The sequence below is a fragment of the Micropterus salmoides genome, unplaced genomic scaffold (genome assembly GCF_014851395.1).
Source record: "Micropterus salmoides isolate LMB-PRFRI ecotype aquatic unplaced genomic scaffold, ASM1485139v1 Ms_hic_scaffold_1, whole genome shotgun sequence".
NCBI lineage: Eukaryota > Metazoa > Chordata > Actinopteri > Centrarchiformes > Centrarchidae > Micropterus > Micropterus salmoides.
The window spans coordinates 4,144,534-4,158,655 of NW_024040040.1; the positions used below are offsets into that span (position 1 = coordinate 4,144,534).

A 14,122-nucleotide genomic window follows, 5' to 3' on the forward strand; every position below is an offset into this window, starting at 1 on the left:
TGAATGAATATTAAACCGGTCTTAATCTGGCCTCATCAATAATAGGTCAAGACAACATCAGCCAACTTTAGCTAATTTTAAAATGACGTTTCTGTGGTTCTGCCTGACAGACATGTTGCTTAATGATGAATAATGCACCACATTTACAATCAACACACTGGTTCATTTCTGGCTCCAGACTCTGAATCAAAGCTCAAACTGAATCCACAGCTCAGCATGTTCTCACTCCCAACCTGTCACACATGGACGCACGCTAAAGACCCGTTGGCGGCGTCAGTTTGTAACGCTCTGGGGGAAGCCCTGTAGCGTCACTTAGCTTCACGCTAAAAGTAGGTGTAGGATGTTTAACAGAAAAGTCAGAGTAAGGAGGTGGTTGGACGAAACAAAAAGTCTGCATTAAATGTTTTCATTTAAGTTTTACAAGTAACTTTACTTAACTGACGTCAGTTAACTGACGTAAGTAATGTCGCTATTACAGCTGCAACGATTAGTCGATTAGTTGGTTAAAAGAAAATTAATCAACAACTATATTGCTAATCGGTTTCAGGTATTTTTTAAGCAAAAATGTGAAAACAATAGCTGGTTTCATCTTAAATTGAGGAACTGCTGCTTCTTCATCATTTATAACAGTACACGAAGAGTCTTTGGGGTTTTGGACAGTTGGTTGGACCAAAGACGCGATCTGGAGACGTCACTTTGGGCTCTGGAAAAGTGTGACGAGCATTTTTCACAATTTCTTGACATTTTACTAAATAAACGATGAGTCGATTATTTGCGAAAAGAGATTAGTCGATGATGAAAATAATCGTTAGTTGCAGCGCTAGTTGCTTTTTCAACCCAAACCGTGATCTTTTCCTCACCAAATATAGACATTTGACAACGTTAACAACTACTTTTATTTTGAAGGTCTAATTGGACGTTGCGTAGTTTTTCTTGCTAACTTGACCGCGGAGCCCTAAACGTCTAAAAACAACACTAAAGTGGTACCCAGGCCGTTAAAAAGCGACGCAGAGGGTCCATATGTGAGGAGTGAGGAGGTGTTAACCAGCTGGCTTGCAGGGTGTTGTTTGAAATGTGTTGATATTTGAAATAATATGATACCTGAGTTCTGGTTCTGGTACAGAAACAATATGATTTTCTGTAATTTCCTTGAGGAAAAATAATTATGTAGTATGACTAATGTAGCATTTAAAGTGTTTTTACGCAGTCCTGCAGCAGCTGCAGCAGAGCTGACGCACCTTTAATAAAGAGCTCTGGATGTTCAGCTCAGACACTCACCTCTCCCAGCGTTCAGCGTGGAGGAGGAGTTGGAGTTATTGGAGGAGGTGGTGGTGGTGGAGGAGGAGTTGCAGGAGGAGGAGGCGGTGGTGGTGCACGTAGAGGAGGTGCTGGAGGAGGTGGTGGAAGCCGGGACGAGCCCCTCCATGTCGGCTGCACTGTGGGAGTGTGACAGGCAGAGGGCGCTCATCGGCACTAAACCCTCCTGCAGGGAAACAAAGCTGAGATCAGAGGCGCTGTTTTCCTCACCTGCTCAGACGTTTGGTTGGTTTTGAAGGCGGTTGGACGCTGAAACCAAAGCAAGTGAAACAGTGAAGTAGAGCGGACACTAAAGGAGGGACATGTTTGTCTGTCACCTGTGGGGACGTCTCGTACGCCGCATTTCTTACCTGTTGGGATATTTGATCTGTCATCTGTGGGGGGGCGTTTGGTTCATTACATTTAGGGGCGTTTGATTTATCACCTGTTGGGGCGTTTGCTCCGTGGTTCGGGCCAGGCACCACCCGGGCCGTTCGGCCGAGCGCTCCACCAGCTCCACAGTCTGACCGCAGCGGACGCTGAGCTCTCCTGGTCCCCCGGAGGAGAAGTCCAGCAACACCACCACTAACTCACAGCCTCCTGACAGCTGCAGAGACACGCAGAGAGACAGGAAGTAAGACGGGTGTTTACTCCTGACAGGCTGACCTTCAGGAGTCTCCACTGTTAGGAGCATCAGGAGCAGTCGGCACGAACACAGAGGAGCCTCAGCTGCAGCTGGCTGGACGCAACATCAAAACTTTAAGAGAGGAGAAGTCAACATTATATATATTATGATAGTGAAGCGCTGTAGCGTTAGCAGGGGTGTGGAAAAGAATTGGTTCTTAGATGCATCTCGGTGCGGATTCTGAATCTGAATATCTAGAGGTAATTTAAAACCAAATACTCGGAAATGTGTCTGCAAAGGGTGTTTTAACCCTAAAACACGAGTCCCTTTATTGTTTAACCGGGAGCTCATTCGGAGCCCTGTACACTGTAAAAACGCCAACTTAGATTTTTTGGCGTTAAAAGGGATTTTAAGTTTTGCAGACTTAAAATTCTAAATTATTAACATTTGACGCATTAACTAAGTCAGCCTAGCAATTTAAAAAAGTTTTTTGTTCCAAAACCAATAAATGAGTTATTACAACTTATTTATTTAAGTTGTGCTTCAGTTCTTGGGGCGAAAGTTTATTACAACTTGGAGTTGGGTTAAGAAAACTTAAAACTGAAAGTTGATCAAACTCTAAAGCAAAACTTAAAATGTTAAGTTTAATTTCCCAACTTAAAATTTTATTGAAATTTGTTGCCTTAAAATTTTCCCCAACTTTTTCTTTTTTACAGTGCACCTCAAAACATCAAGTTACACCAGAGCCAGAATGACTATTGATCTATTGATACTGATACATACACTTAATCAGGTAAATGAATCAAAATAGCTACTTCTGAATATGTTTTCATCACCAATCGATGATCATTAAACATCTAATAACTTAATGACGTGTTTGTGAAAAACACAGGACACCTCAAAGACAAACATGTTGTATGCAATTACTGCTAATTAAAACAAGTACAGTATCAGCAGCAGCAATGATTTAAGCATTGTTCCGCCCACCTGTAGTGCCATGGCCAGCTCTAATATGAGTTACAGACAAGAAAAACATGTCAGGCTACAACACGGTACAAGAGAAAATAACCAGACTGAGGCTGCTTTCGCACCTGCCTCATTTAGTTTGAACCGCACTGGAGTTCGTTGTCCCCCTTGGTGCGGTTCGCTTGTGAAGTGAAAGCAAACAAGAATTATTTCCAAAGCTAAAACACTAATAAATCCCTCTGCTGACTCCGTGACATGTGTTCAGCGATCTTATAATTGATCTGTATGAGCCATTTGTAGGCTGTGTGAATGCAAATCATTTGGTAACCACGTATTTTCCCTGATTAATAGGTCAAAGGCTGTTTCAAAAGGGGCCAGTACTCTTGGTAGCCTACTAAGAATTAAAGTAAAAATTAAGAAAAATATATTTTTCAAAAAGAAAATTCTGTAAAATCTTTTTTTCGACAAAAATTAAGTAAAATCTTTTTTTTCGACAAAAATTTAGTAAAATCTTTTTTTCGACAAAAATTAAGTAAAATCTTTTTTTTCGACAAAAATTTAGTAAAATCTTTTTTTCGACAAAAATGAAGAAAAGTATTTTTAAAGAAAAAATAACTGAAATCTTTTTTTCAACGAAAATTAAGTAAAATATTTTTCAAACAAAGACCTAAGGTAAAATCTTTTTTTCGACAAAATTAAGTAAAATATTTTTAAAGAAAACATTTTGTAAAATCTTTTTTCATTCCCATTTTCACAACAAAATAAATATCTTAATAGAATAATTAAGTAATCTAATTTGTTTGTGATTCAAATTAATTAAATCAAGATTTATTAAACATTTATTGAACATTTGTTATATTGTTACTGCCCAGCCTGCCTAATTTAGCGTATTAGCATGCTAACATTTGCTAATCAGCGCTAAACAGAAAGTACAGCTGAGGCTAATGTCATTATTGTTGCAGGTATTTTGACCGGATGACGGCGCTGCTCGCCTTCACACCGGTGGATGAGATATACCAGTCTTGACTTGAGTGGCAGACAACTGACCGACCAAAGAGTGCTGCTGCTATCTGCGCTACAAACATCTCTACATGATAAAGAATCTCAGCTGAAGTCAGCAATACAAACAGAAACAACCCAACGGCTCTGTAAAAGCTGTGCTTGATAAACGAGGCCATCGCGTCCGGGTTCTAATGAGACACCTGATTAATTTCCTGCACAAATTATTCATGTTCCCCCGGGAGAGAAGCTGTCAGGCAGACTTCAGGTGGCTCCGAACACAAAAGCTTTTTCCTTTCAGGAATTCAGCGGGGACAAATAAACATGACGTGACAAACGACACCAGCACACACCCTGAAACCTACATGCATCACCATAATAAGTGTTCTCCAGCCCGTCCAATCACAGCAGGGCGCGCTGAGCTCTGATTGGCGCAAAGTATAAAAAACATCACGTGATCTCGGACAATGAGACGAGATCACCGTGGTTTCTAGTGACTCTGTGTGTTGACTGAAGTGAGCTGGAGCACATGGGCTGCAGCTGGTGGAGGAAACGTGGTGTCTGCAGGGAGCAGTGGGGTGTTCCCCCTGCTAATCCAACACAGATGTGATGTGTCTTGCAGCCCAGTTAGCATCACACGTTGCAAACGCATGTACTGTGGTGGAAAGTACCCTAGTGCATTTACTCAAGTACTGAGTATTTCCAATTTATGCCACTGTGTCATGGTAGTTTTACCAGCTGTAGAGTATTTTACAGTTCAGCGTCGGAGTCCTTCGGCTGCGTCTCAGGCGTGTTCCTCACTGTTTATCACCACAAGCTTTCTGTTGGTTTCATCTTCTGGGATCATTTAACTCTTCTCTGTACAGTTTTCTGTTCACGTGTCACTGATCGATCAGCTGATTTTACTGACAGAGCCTCCGGCTGCTTCAGGTGTTGGTTTGATCGGCTGGACGTGCAGATTCTCTTTACTCTGTCTGTGAGGCTTTACTTTAGTGACTTGTTTAAACAGACTCTGACTCCCGTTTTCGGAGGTTTGCGGCTCACCAATAAAGGAAAAAGCACTCAGAGATCTTTCAACTCAGTTTACTGATCGAAAGTTAACAAAATAGTCTTCTGTTTTTTACTTTCAACACACGCATCAGAAAATACCTTTAATACATCATAATGATAATCTCTCAGGCCTTGACAACAGACACGTGGAACTAAATGTCACGCACGAGGGCTGCAGCTAATTTGAACGATCAGGTAATTAGACAATCATTTTGTTGATGAGCTAACGAAGCTGTTTGTCTATAAAATGTCAGAAAATAGTGAAACAGGTCCATAATACCTCCCCAGACTCTGATGTCTTTAAATGTCCAAAACCTAAAGATACTCAGTTTAAAATGATACTTGTACTTAACTTTTTACTTCTACTCCTCTATTTGTGTTTATTGTGATAATTATTTATCAAAACAAACAAATAAAAACATGATTGTAGTAACTTTAATTAGTTCGTTAACCTCGTTAATTGAGGTTTGGACACAGCAGGCGTTGTAAAGGCGCCACTTTGGGCTTCTGGGTAGCAGAATCTTTACAAACCAAAAAATCAATCGATCAACGGAGGAAATAATCAGCAGACTGACCCAGAAGGAAAAGAATCGTCAGCTGCACAGTTCAGAACAACTACAGCCGCAACATCCTGCGATATAAAAGTACAACACTTTACTGCTTTAATACTTTACGTACATTTTCCTGATTATACACAAGTTAAAGGATCTGGTGCTGCAGCACCAACAACAAGCTTCAGTTCCTACGCCGTTAAACTACCAACAGCCGGAGGGTCAAAGGTCAGAGGTCACAGCCTCTCACCCGCCCTCAGCCACCAACAGCAGGTAAAAGAAATCAAACGTACCTCGTCAGGAGAGCAGCAAAGAAGTGAGAGTTTCTAGAAACAATCTGACCAGAGGAAACTCCCTCGTTCAGCACACACACCCAGCCAGCTGCAGCCAGCAGTGAGGTCATGAGGCTGTGGACACGCCCCTCTGGGAACACAGCGTGTGTGTGTGCGTGCGTGTGTGTGTGTGTGTGTCTTACCTTGTCGCTGTCGGCTGTGTTCTGAGATGTTCGGGAGGCGATGGAGACTGTGTCGGGCTGGCTGCTGGCGTCACCCAGGCTGTCTGCGTCCTCGCTGGTCTCCCTGAGAGAGACAGGATACAGATACAGGAGGTGGACAGAAGTATGTGGACACGTGCTTCAGTGTACTTCTGGTCTGAAACCCTTTCGAGCTGTGTTTGCATCGTAGCCAGAGATCCTTTAACTCGTCCGTTCATTTGAAAAACTAAGGGCCAGATTTGTGCAACATAGGACCTGTTGTTCATTTACTACTTTGGCCTTAATGAGTATGAATTTTATTGTGGAAAGTAGTGGGAGGGTAACATGCACATATGTTTATTTACTACACACAATGTGCTCTACCAAGCCTAAACACTATTTCATGTGAGTGCAGCAGCATCTGTATTTAATACGTTTGACAGGAAGGTGCAAACCGCCGAGTGCTGCAGAGATGCTGCTGTTGAGACACAGCCGTGATGAAAGAAGACGCAGAGAAATTAAACAATATTAGATAATATTATTCTATATCCAATATATAGAAATACAATTATTTAGTTTTTATTCGATGAACTATATGAATTGAATAGTTTTTTTGTATTTTCCTTTAGATTTGGCGATAGTGTTGCATTAACATTCATGCCAATAAAGCAAAGTTAATTTTGACCTGACTTCTTTTCTCAGTGAGATTGAAGACTTTAGAAAGTTGCGTGGCGCTGCGGAGAGCCTCCAGCTGCACGGATCACGTGTAAAATTCATCCAGCCAGAGGGACGATCACCAGCTGTTCACAGCGCGCCGGTCGTAATAGCGACATAACCCATTGTAGGTATCGGAGAGGGGTTGTGGCGTACAGGTTCAGGAGATCATGGAGCGACCGGGCACGCTGCGGACTGTCGGTGATCGTTCCCTCTGGCTGGATGAAGCACGATCTGCTGGCATTTCCTGGCGTCTGGGTCATTCCAGCACACTGTATCTGTTTCTGCTGGGGTTTCCCAAAGCATGGGGTTTTCCAGCTGTGCTGTCCCAAGTACTCAGTGGGCCGGTACAGACGATTTCCACATACTGAGTGAAACGAGCCAAGGTTTTTACGCTGGGGCTGCTTTCCCTCCCGAGTCTCCACGGTGGAAACCCTCATTTAAATACTCCCACCTCCATTGTGTTTAATTCTTGCCCCTTAAAAACCTTGTAATTTCAATTCAGGATACTTGACAAATCCCTTACTGATCAGTTTAATTAAAGGTTAAAATATTTCCAGCTGTATGCTAATGACATTTTAAGAGATTCTTTGTCAGTATTTATGTGATTGGGCTCAATCAGGATTCTAACATGTCGATTTAATCAGTTTTCTCCATGAATTTTAGCTTTTTAAGGGGAAATGATATCAAAGAACTTCCTTCAACTTAATGAAACAAAACTGAGGTCACTCTGTTTGGCCCTCCGAGCTTAAGCAATTCGCTTGGTCCCCTGACTACAAACTGGAGCAGTGTAGTTAAGAATTTAGGTGTTTTCATGGAGACTTGTTTGAATTTTAACAAATAAATCAGTATTGTCGTGAAGAGCACTTTTTATCAGGCAGTTAAATCTGACGTTGTTGTTTATTTCCTTTTAGCTTCATTTAATTTCACTTTTAGCGAGTCCTCCATATGCCTTTTATTGACGTGTACTGGTGTTTTATTGTGTATTGGGATACACAGTGGTGTACACGCTCTTTGTTCTTTTGTGCATTTATACTTGTATTTGTGTGTATTGTGTTCTTGGAGAGCACTTTGGGTCAGATCCTGTTGTTTTTATATGTGCTATATAAATAAAGCTGACTTGACCACAAAACTTAATAAATAATATTACAGTTATTCCTTATTTTGTTCCTCATAAGAAACTTTCTCATTTAAAGGATTCAAGTCAGGGTCTCAGAGCTGCATCGGTTAGTTGATCAATCGATTATGTGAACCAAAAAAGTGAAACATTTGCTGGTTTCATCTTCGTAAATATGAGGAACTGCTGCTTCCTTGTCATTTATGACAGTTTTGGCCTGTTGGTTGGACCAAAGAAGCGATTTGAAGACGTCACTTTGAGCTCTGGAAAACTGTGACGAGCATTTTTCGCAGTTTCTTGACATTTTAGAGACTAAACGGCAGATTTGACACAGTTTGAAGGGTTCTTAAGGCACAAATAAAAACTTTAATTTCAGCACACAGCATGTGAGCTCTGCACATGCTGAGCGGCTGTAATTTTCTCCACTCTGGCCAACAGGTCGGAGGGCAGCTTTATTTAGGAGCCCTGACGGATCACGTGGCGGGAGGCATCTAACGTGGACGTGTTAACCGAGTCTCTGGTGGCGAGCGCTGACCTGCGGCTGATGCTGCGCTGTCGGCCCAGGGTGGGGTTTGGTGTCTTTGGGAGGGGGATGGGCTCCCTTAGCGCCCCCCGCAGGTGGCCCCGCCTCTCCTGGATCACCTGGCGAATGCTGCGGACCCACTCCTGCTTCAGCTCCAAGGATGACGCCTGAGGAGTGAGGTAGACACAAACATTAAGCAACTGCCACACATGAGCATTACAGTGTCATCAGATGTGACCGGGACTTACTCTTACCTTCAGGACCGTCTTGTTGTCGGATGTCGGCGTTCGTCCGACCCACAGAGCAAACTTACAGGGATCCCCCTCTATGTGCTCCGTCACACCGAGCTCTGAGGTCTGAGAGGGCGACACGTAGTCAGACCCAGATTATAACTTCAAAGTGAAACTTCACTCTAAATGTGTAGAAATGTGTGTTACCCTCAGTCTGCTCTTGTAGAGGTATTTGGTTCGTCCGGACGAGTCTTTGATTTCTTTACTGAAGATGAGTGACAGCTCGAACAGGAAGAGGTGTCGGTCCCGCCCCTTCCTGATCAGAGACTTTGGCTCCCAAACCAGAAAGGAGTCCTGCAGGAGGAGCTCGCCCTGCACCTCCAGACCCTCCTCCAGACCTGACAAGGACGTCACAGCCGAGACAGCCTTAATGTTACCTCTTATCATCGGTAAGTGTAACTGAAGTCCTCAGGAAATCTCCTTCAATATGTCACGTTTTATCAGTGCATTTAAAATAAGCTTTACAAAAATAACAAAAGCTTCAACCTCTGACTTATCAAAATAAAAGACCTGTAGCTATTTCAAAGTAAAAGCTCTATAGCTTCCCCACAATGAAAAACTTGTAAAAAACCTGTAGACATTTCAAAGTAAAAGCTCTATAGCTTCCCCACAATGAAAAACTTGTAAAAAACCTGTAGACATTTCAAAGTAAAAGCTCTATAGCTTCCTTACAATGAAAAACGTAAAAAACCTGTAGATATTTCAAAGTAAAAGCCTTATAGCTTCCTTACAATGAAAAACGTAAAAAACCTGTAGATATTTCAAAGTAAAAGCCTTATAGATTCCTTACAATGAAAAACTTGTAAAAAACCTGTAGATATTTCAAAGTAAAAGCCCTATAGCTTCCTTACAATGACAAACTTGTAAAAAACCTGTAGATATTTCAAAGTAAAAGCCCTATAGCTTCCTTACAATGACAAACTTGTAAAAAACCTGTAGATATTTCAAAGTAAAAGCCCTATAGCTTCCTTACAATGAAAAACGTAAAAAACCTGTAGATATTTCAAAGTAAAAGCCCTATAGCTTCCTTACAATGACAAACTTGTAAAAAACCTGTAGATATTTCAAAGTAAAAGCCCTATAGCTTCCTTACAATGAAAAACGTAAAAAACCTGTAGATATTTCAAAGTAAAAGCCCTATAGCTTCCTTACAATGACAAACTTGTAAAACCTGTAGATATTTCAAAGTAAAAGCCCTATAGCTTCCTTACAATGAAAAACTTGTAAAAAACCTGTAGATATTTCAAAGTAAAAGCCTTATAGATTCCTTACAATGAAAAACTTGTAAAAAACCTGTAGATATTTCAAAGTAAAAGCCTATAGCTTCCTTACAATGAAAAACGTAAAAAACCTGTAGATATTCAAAGTAAAAGCCTTATAGATTCCTTACAATGAAAAACTTGTAAAAACCTGTAGATATTTCAAAGTAAAAGCCCTATAGCTTCCTTACAATGAAAACGTAAAAAACCTGTAGATATTTCAAAGTAAAAGCCCTATAGCTTCCTTACAATGACAAACTTGTAAAAAACCTGTAGATATTTCAAAGTAAAAGCCCTATAGCTTCCTTACAATGAAAAACTTGTAAAAAACCTGTAGATATTTCAAAGTAAAAGCCCTATAGCTTCCTTACAATGAAAAACTTGTGAAAGACCTGTAGTATTTCAAAGTAAAAGCCCTATAGCTTCCTTACAATGACAAACTTGTAAAAAACCTGTAGATATTTCAAAGTAAAAGCTCTATAGCTTCCCCACAATGAAAAACTTGTAAAAAACCTGTAGATTTCAAAGTAAAAGCTCTATGCTTCCTTACAATGAAAAACGTAAAAACCTGTAGATATTTCAAAGTAAAAGCCTTATAGCTTCCTTACAATGAAAAACTTGTAAAAAACCTGTAGATATTTCAAAGTAAAAGCCCTATAGCTTCCTTACAATGAAAAACTTGTAAAAACCTGTAGACATTTCAAAGTAAAAGCTCTATTGCTTCCTTACAATGAAAAACGTAAAAAACCTGTAGATATTTCAAAGTAAAAGCCTTATAGCTTCCTTACAATGAAAAACTTGTAAAAAAACCTGTAGATATTTCAAAGTAAAAGCCCTATAGCTTCCTTACAATGACAAACTTGTAAAAACCTGTAGATATTTCAAAGTAAAAGCCCTATAGCTTCCTTACAATGAAAACGTAAAAAAACCTGTAGATATTTCAAAGTAAAAGCCCTATAGCTTCCTTACAATGAAAAACTTGTAAAAAACCTGTAGATATTTCAAAGTAAAAGCCCTATAGCTTCCTTACAATGAAAAACTTGTAAAAAACCTGTAGATATTTCAAAGTAAAAGCCCTATAGCTTCCTTACAATGAAAAACTTGTGAAAGACCTGTAGTTATTTCAAAGTAAAAGCCCTATAGCTTCCTTACAATGAAAAACTTGTAAAAAAACTGTAGATATTTCAAAGTAAAAGCCCTATAGCTTCCTTACAATGAAAAACTAGTGAAAGACCTGTAGATATTTCAAAGTAAAAGCCCTATAGCTTCCTTACAATGAAAAACTTGTGAAAGACCTGTAGTTATTTCAAAGTAAAAGCCCTATAGCTTCCCCACAATGAAAAACTTGTGAAAGACCTGTAGTTATTTCAAAGTAAAAGCCCTATAGCTTCCTTACAATGAAAAACTTGTGAAAGACCTGTAGATATTTCAAAGTAAAAGCCCTGGACAGTAGAAGTCCTCCCTATCCTTAACAGGAAAAGACAGTTCCTTCACAATAAAAGCCCTGCAGCTGCTTCACAATAAAAGCCATTAACTGCACCAGAGTTGAAACCCTTAAACATCTCTTCAGGAGGAGCCCGTCCTGACTGCATGTTAGGAAACATAATCTGGGTGTTTTACCTTCCAGCATGCTAACGTGCATAGCATCGTTCGCTCTCTTCGGTACGCTCAGCATCACGTCCAAGCCTTCCTTTATTTCCCCTTTCCCCTCCTCGCAGCACGCTAGCAACTCCTACAAACACAAACACAAAACCTTACTGAGAGAAAACACAGATAAATTCAGAATATTTTACACATGTTTTAACAAATTAGCACTAATAGTATGGTGATAATTTAATATTGACTAAGACATTATATTAGATAATTTAACATTAAAAATAAAAAGCCCAGAGGAAAGTTCCTTATAAAAACACTATGTTATGTGCTATATAATTTATACTAGTTTTTATGCTTTTTATTAGTATTATCAAATCATAAAGCCAAAGGCAACTGCATGATTACAAAATATTTTAGGTTCATCAGGTGAAAAGAAAATTGTGAAAATGTAATGATTAAAGACCGATAATTATAATAAATAAACATGGACATATCTCTTTTTCAAACAAACGTTACTCTTTAGTTTATTAGTTATTTTTCTACTCTATACTGAATTTGCCGCATGTCATTTGTTACTTCTTAGTAATTAATTACAAACTCTTAATATCTTGGCACACAATAATGGTCATGGTGGTTATAATGTACAAGTATTAAGTAGTATTTATCTGTAAAAACTAATATTACACATGAAACAGTAAACTTTTAAAGTAGAAAAACATCTAAAAACGTTAGATAAAAAAGAAGACGTCACGCTGCTGCTGAGCTCAAGTTACACCAAAGTTTTCAAACTAACATAAAATGTTTCATTTATTATCTGTGCACACAGACTGGATCCTCGGGGCTCCATATAAACTGTTTCAGGCTGAACTACAGGTGTTTCCAAACAGCCAGAAGGAACAAACCTTCAGTTTCTGACACGCGACGGTTTAACGTTCCTCTGAATTTAACAGCCATTTATAGAAAAGCTCCTTCTGAGCTGCTGTGCTGTGGGAGAATCCCTGCGTTGAAGCGTTACCTTGAGCAGCAGAGGTACTTGGTGATCCTCTGAACGGGTTTGATCAGAGCGGAGGAGATGGAGTTGGTTAGACCATGTCTCCTCTGGACCTCCTGAGAATAAACACACACACAAACCTGTTAAAGGGGAAACTGATAAAGCAAGCTGAAGCTCCTCCGCCCGCTAACCACAAATCAAACCCTTACAATTCAGCAGGACTGATTAATGTGTTATTTCTCACAGCCTCCTGGACATGTCACGACCTCAGAGGGAGTCCAGCTCCTCATGTTGGCAACCGACTAAAGGTAATACTTATTTTCCAGGTCCTGTACTTCCTGAATTATTTCTCGGGACATTTCTAAAAGGAGATTTGCCATTTTGTAGTAATTATAAAGAAAACGACTGAGGCGTACACACTGCAAGTACACTTTTATTTACAGAGCTCCAGATAACTCTAAGATGCACCCACTAAGAGGAATCTGGCTTTTTTTGCGTTCAGCTGACTAAATAACTTTTCAGGTCAGTGCTTCTTTGCCAGTCCAGCCTCAGGCTCTGAATTTTCCTTTCAAGTCTCTGTCCACTCACAGAACAACGTAACCTTCAGCGAGCTGAGGCTTTGTCCTCACCGTTCAGGCCGACTCCGACTTTTAGAACTTGCTTTGACAGTTTGCTGAAAATAATAAAGTCATTTTCAAGACAGGTCAGTACTTTACTGTGTACAACGCAGTTTAGTTTCTTTTTTAGAGTTCAGTTTAAGTTAAACCAGGTTTAATAGAGTTGTGTTTGGAGTAAGCTTCCTGTCTGGAGGGACCACTACGCTCAAGGGAGGTCTGTGACCAACACAGCCAACACTGATGACAATGGTGTCCTGAACTTTCATACTGTAGTACCTGTATCGCTGTATATTCTTCAGTACCTGTTGTAGAACTCATAGTTTGTGTACTCATGCAGTATATCTTGCAGTACCTGTTGTGGAACTTTTAGATTCCTGTTGTGTACTCATGCAGTATATCCTGCAGTACCTGTTGTGCAACACGTAGATGTCCTGAACCTTTCCTGCTGTAGTTCCTGTATTGCTGTATATCTTGCAGTACCTGTTGTGCAACACGTAGATGTCCTGAATGTTCCTGCTGTAGTACCTCTATTGCAGTATTGGTAGTAAATTTTTCAGTCCCTGTTGTGGAACTTGTAGATGTCCTGTTGTGTACTCATGCAGTATATCTTGCAGTACCTGTTGGAACTTTTAGATGTCCTTTGTGTACTCATGCAGTATATCCTGCAGGTACCTGTTGTGTAACAGGTATAGTCCTGAACCTTTCCTGCTGTAGTTCCTGTATTGCTGTATATCTTGCAGTACCTGTTGTGCACACGTAGATGTCCTGAATGTTTCCTGTGTAGTACCTCTATTGCAGTATTGTAGTAAATTTTTCAGTCCCTGTTGTGGAACTTGTAGATGTCCTGTTTGTGTACTCATGCAGTATATCTTGCAGTACCTGTGTGAACAGGTAGATGTTGAACCTTTCCTACTGTAGTACTGTATTGCAGTATATTTTACAGTACCTCTTGTACCATGTCTTTAACTCTTTTAAGGATTTTTTTAAGGACTAAAAACTACAGGACAGAGTTTCTTAACTAAATTAGCAGAAATCGTTAAGAAAGATAACGAAGTA

At 40.0% G+C, this 14,122-nt stretch overlaps 2 protein-coding genes across 2 annotated transcripts in view; both read right to left on the bottom strand.

Annotated features, from left to right (window-relative positions):
- The window catches only part of LOC119916213 (NLR family CARD domain-containing protein 3-like), a 795,320-nt gene that overhangs the window by 503,441 nt on the left and 277,757 nt on the right, over nt 1–14,122 (bottom strand).
- The window catches only part of LOC119905153 (kalirin-like), a 52,227-nt gene that overhangs the window by 12,717 nt on the left and 25,388 nt on the right, over nt 1–14,122 (bottom strand). The window contains 8 exon segments of the mRNA XM_038721908.1: nt 1,279–1,483; nt 1,742–1,903; nt 5,963–6,065; nt 8,326–8,480; nt 8,568–8,669; nt 8,751–8,941; nt 11,483–11,594; nt 12,474–12,565. Coding sequence (XP_038577836.1) covers nt 1,279–1,483; nt 1,742–1,903; nt 5,963–6,065; nt 8,326–8,480; nt 8,568–8,669; nt 8,751–8,941; nt 11,483–11,594; nt 12,474–12,565 — 1,122 coding nt within the window.